The 4,685-nt window shown below is 44.8% G+C and overlaps 1 protein-coding gene across 1 annotated transcript; it reads right to left on the bottom strand.

Moving 5' to 3' along the window:
• Positions 1–7: 7 nt before the first annotated feature.
• On the bottom strand, positions 8–4,685 carry HOXC10 (homeobox C10). Its single transcript, XM_065858931.2, has 2 exons — positions 3,850–4,685; positions 8–993 (listed from the first exon to the last, which is right to left on the bottom strand). The coding sequence occupies exons 1-2, from the start codon at positions 4,634–4,636 to the stop codon at positions 716–718; spliced, it is 1,065 nt and encodes a 354-aa protein (XP_065715003.1). The 5' UTR covers positions 4,637–4,685; the 3' UTR covers positions 8–715.

Here is a 4,685-nt window from a genome sequence, read left to right on the forward strand (position 1 = left end):
ACACGGTTCTATGAAATTTATTTTGCTCCATAAAGGAAGATACATGCAGAGTATAACACATACAGGATATATTTAAATAACACAGCCACGAGAAATGGACTTTTTCATAATAAGATACCAATACTGCTTTATTTTTTAATTAATTTTTTTTTTTGCCTTAAATATATGGTAGATAGCATCACTTCATGGGGAGAAACTGCATAACTACAGGATGTGAGCATGTTCCCACCGCAACTTTAATTTACAGACACTTATATGAAATCCATCTTTTAGTCGTTTTTATTATACAATAGGCAGACTACACTAGGATATGAAAAGCAAACTTTGGGACGCATCTATCAGCCTAAACATAAAATGCATAGAGAAAGGTCCTTCTGCTTTGTGCTGCACGTCAATAACTTAAACATTTTATAAGGTGGTTTTTAGCAACCAGCTCCATCTTTATTTTACATAGAAACACGGATGCAATATAGACCCTCATGCTCCTACCGCTGCGTCTTCTCTCTACCAACTGCAAATACCCAAATCACTTGAGGTCCTTTCATTTTTGCACACGCATCGCATTTATACCGAGGAAAGGGGGGGGGAATTAAAATGAAATAAAATACCCCCCCAGATGCACAAGGCTTTTTAATTTTGTATTTTTTTCTCTATTTCCCCCCTTTTCCTTCGCTTCTCCCCCCTCCCTCGCTTGCACAGGGGGGCTGGGGCGCACTCAAGTGAAATTGAAATTCGAAGTCAGTTCACGGATTCGGTTCTCTCTGTTCATTTTCTTGAGTTTCATCCTGCGGTTTTGAAACCAGATTTTGACTTGTCTGTCTGTCAGGTTAATGCTTTTACTAATCTCCAGGCGGCGCTCACGGGTCAAGTACATATTGAACAAGAATTCCTTCTCCAGCTCCAGCGTCTGGTGCTTGGTGTACGGACACCTTTTCTTTCTTCCGCTCTTTGCTGTCAGCCAATTTCCTGTAGTGTTTTCTGCCTTTATATCCTCTGTTAAAAATAACATCGTCACATAAGTATCCGGGGAATGGGAAAGAGAACTTACCCGATTGCATCATTTGGCAAAGCAGTTTCTTGGAGTGGGGACACACACACACATATTAAAAATATGTGTGTATATGTATTTTTTATTATTTTATTGTATTTTTAAATGAGAAACCAGCTCGCCTCTGGGCAGAAAAAAGGGAGTGGGGCTGACTCGCTCTCCTGCGGGTTTTAGGAAGGGAAGAGCAGATTTAAGGGAGATAAGAGGGTGGTTTAAGGCATTCGGTGCATGGGAGTAAACGGGTGGGAGCAGCGCACACCTCCACCTCTCCGGCGGAAAAACCGCCCCGCTCCGCGCTCCCCACCATTCTGTCCTCACCAGGGCTTAAAACACCACTAATTAAAATTAACCTGAGAGCAGCAATGCGATTTTCGGAGTCTTTGTGGCTTCCCCAAGTCACCCTTTACCACCCTCAAAAAACCCCCAGTTTCTTTGGCTTTTCAAAATGAACCGCGAGCTGAAATATTTGCCTAAAGGCGTGTTATTTGGGGGGGAAATCAACCTATTTTGGCTCATCCTGGAGACCCCCCGAGCAGCTTTGCCGCCAAGTGTATTTTCCGTGAGCTGGAGTTGTATGAAATAGATTTGCCTTTATGAGCTGAGTGGGGATAAATAGGTAAATCGGGAGATAATTGTAATCCCATCTACACCCTGCGCACCCGTCTGGGTACGCACACATCCACTTCGCAAAGGCAAACGTATTTCACACGTCCATAAATAAACACGGCGAAATACTTGAGCTTTGAATTTGGTCATGAGAAAATCCTGGCACCAGCAGCCGGCCAACATTTTGGGGATTAAACTGTAAGAAAAGAGCCAAGCGGATCCTGCGATTGTAGCAACAACCTCCTCGGGAAACGCGAAGAAAAACCTGGGGTTAAGCCAAAGGCACCTTCAAAATTCGCTGGTGTGACCAGGACCCACTTTGGCGGTCGCAGAAAACCTTTAATGCCACCAAACCCTGCAAATCCTCTTGGAAACATTCTCGCCCCCACAATGCTCAAATGACAGAAAGGTCTCTTACCTTCCGCACGAATAATAATGACGATAATAAGAATAAACCAGGTTCAACACAAACGAAAACAGAAGCTAGAAAAGATTTTCAAAGGCAGCAACAGCAATAGAAGCCAACAAAATCCGCCCCAAATTGGATCTGACCATTTGCAAACACTGCGAACAACACGAAATGCCCTTTAAAAAGGAAAACAAATCTGGGAAACCTCATTTTTCTCCACGCACCCATTTTGCGTTTACCATCCGAAGCAAAACGAGACTTTATCTGTATTTATTTCCGTATTTATTTCCTCCCCAATTACGAATCCAACCCAATCTCAGCCTCCTGTTGGGTTCACTCCCACCAAAACCCCTCTTGGCGTGGACACTGGAGGTTCTTTGTGCGGATAAGTTTGCGGGGGTTTTGATAACCTTGACTTTGCCTTTATTTTGGTGCGTGTGTGTAATTGTAACTCAAGTGTCAGATAATATCAGTTCCCTTTGAATACAGAATGGGGGGGAGAGAAAAATAATAATAAAAAATAAGTGTTTGCTTTTTAAAGGCCAATTTTTGATGTGGTTTTGGGGTTTTTTAGTGGGGAGCGAACGCCAAGGGACAGGTTTTGCTGGTGCTTATGTGCAGGGAAAGGGGGGTCCACACACGTCCTACATGCGTTCAGCCCTATATGCACATACATCGCCATACAGCCCGGCCATCCTGCTGCTGCCACAGCACTAATTATAGCTCAGCCCCGGATATTTTAATCCACATTGCACACCACGCAATCCCCCCGCATAGACACGAATCATATATTCTCCCAACTTTTTTTCGGGCAATTCAACCCATCCCTTCACATCCCCCTCACTTATTGACCCCCAAGAAGCCTCTGAATCCACCCAGCTGCAAATGAAGACAGAAACAAACCCGACTATTCCCATCCACAGAGATTTCCAGCCATATGCAATCTCGACAATGACAATAAAATGCGCTCAATGGAAGGCTCTTTGCAGACAACCCCAAACTTGAAACATCTGCTCAACACACAGAAACATTTTCTGCCTTCGCAAACAAGACCTCAATTCGCCAGGATAAAAAGAAAGCAAAGCAAAGCAGCTTTTTCCTCTCCCAACGAGCTCCCAAGCCTTGAAATGAGCCCCAGTGCGCAACTCCAGCCTGAGATGTTTGGAACTGCAAATTAGACCCTACGCAGTTCATATATATATTATATTTACATATATTTTGAACGCACTTGAACACCGAGCAAAGCCAAGGAGCCAATTCCACCCCGCACACGGAAATAAAGCATAGAAAACCGTCTGAAAGGGGGGGTTGGAAATAACCAGGGTTCATGTGCCTTAAAACCCACGATCCCCACCTAGAACCCCCCCCTTCCAAGCAAACAAACCCCAAGTCTTCGCGATTTCAGAGCAAAAGCGCCTCATATTTTCACATTCTGATGGCAAGGACCATTTTTTGCTTTAACAAGTACATGCACAGCAAATTTTCTCCGTATAAACAGGGCGAGGGCGACTTCTCCTGCTCTTTTTTTCTCATCTCTAATATATACATAGTTAAATAAAATTAAAAAGACAAAAATTAATAAAAGCACACAAAACACAAGCGACACCAACCTTTCGAGGAAGAATATTTCCTCCCAAAGCCAGCAACAACACAATTCTTGTGCCAATTTCTAGAGGAGAAGTTGGCAGAACGGAGAGCACATTCCTGCATATTCGCATTGCTCTTATTAGCTACGGCTGATTACTAATTGCCGAAATTAGCTACCGGTGATGAACGGTTCCCTTACCTTTCGCTTCATTGTCAGAGTTATCAGTGCTGGTGTCAGTGCTTTTGCTCGGGTCTTTCTCTGCTTCCGAAGGGCTGGGTTTGGGTGCTGGGGCGCTCTTTTCGGTTTTAATTTCGTTGCTGGCCGTGTTCTGGATCTGCTCTGCTTTTGTGTTTTCGGGGAAATTCACTTTCGCCAGCGGGGGAGGCGGAGGAGGTGGTGGAGGAGGTGGTGGTGCTGGTTCCAGATGCTCATTCCTTGGGTTCAGGCTCGCCCTGGCTTCAAAACTTGCCTCAAACTCATTTGGATTGTTGCAATTTGACGTCTTCTCCATGGAGGGGTAACCTTGGCTTGCTCGGTAGTAGCTGGGAACGGGGACTTCATGGTCATTTAGGCAAGACTCAGGCATTTGGTTGGGGTAGAGGGTTGGCTCTGTGGCATTTTTGGCTCTTTTATCAGCGTTATACATACAGCAAACATTTTCTTCCTTGACATTGGTTGGGAAGGAGCAGGATGGGAGCTGTCTTGCAACAGGTTGCTCGATCCTGTACGCATTTTTGGGGTCACACCAAGTGTCTAGCTGCGAAAGGTAAGATGGATAGGTGCTGAGAGCTAAGGTAGAGCTATTCACCTCGTCCCTTTTGGAAAGAGACGGGATAATTCCACAGTTCCTCATGACTCCGCAGCTGAAATCGCTCCCAGGCTGCATGTACATCCCTTGGCTGGAGGAATAATTCTCCCCTCTACAGGTACCGGCCAACGAGTCCATCAAAAACGAGTTAGAAGTCACATTGTTGGGACATGACATTTTCAGAGAGGCTTTTTAAGGAGGAATAGTCCAGCCAGGGGCTGACATC

The sequence above is a fragment of the Patagioenas fasciata genome, chromosome 28, assembly GCF_037038585.1.
Source record: "Patagioenas fasciata isolate bPatFas1 chromosome 28, bPatFas1.hap1, whole genome shotgun sequence".
In the NCBI taxonomy this organism is placed as follows: domain Eukaryota; kingdom Metazoa; phylum Chordata; class Aves; order Columbiformes; family Columbidae; genus Patagioenas; species Patagioenas fasciata.

Bases quoted from the DNA above. Each gene is read 5' to 3' on its own strand.
- HOXC10 (XM_065858931.2), bottom strand. From the start codon at position 4,636: ATGTCATGTCCCAACAATGTGACTTCTAACTCGTTTTTGATGGACTCG. The intron at 994-3,849 runs GTAAGGGAACCG...TATTTTTAACAG, and splicing joins CTCTGACAATGAAGCGAAAG to AGGATATAAAGGCAGAAAAC.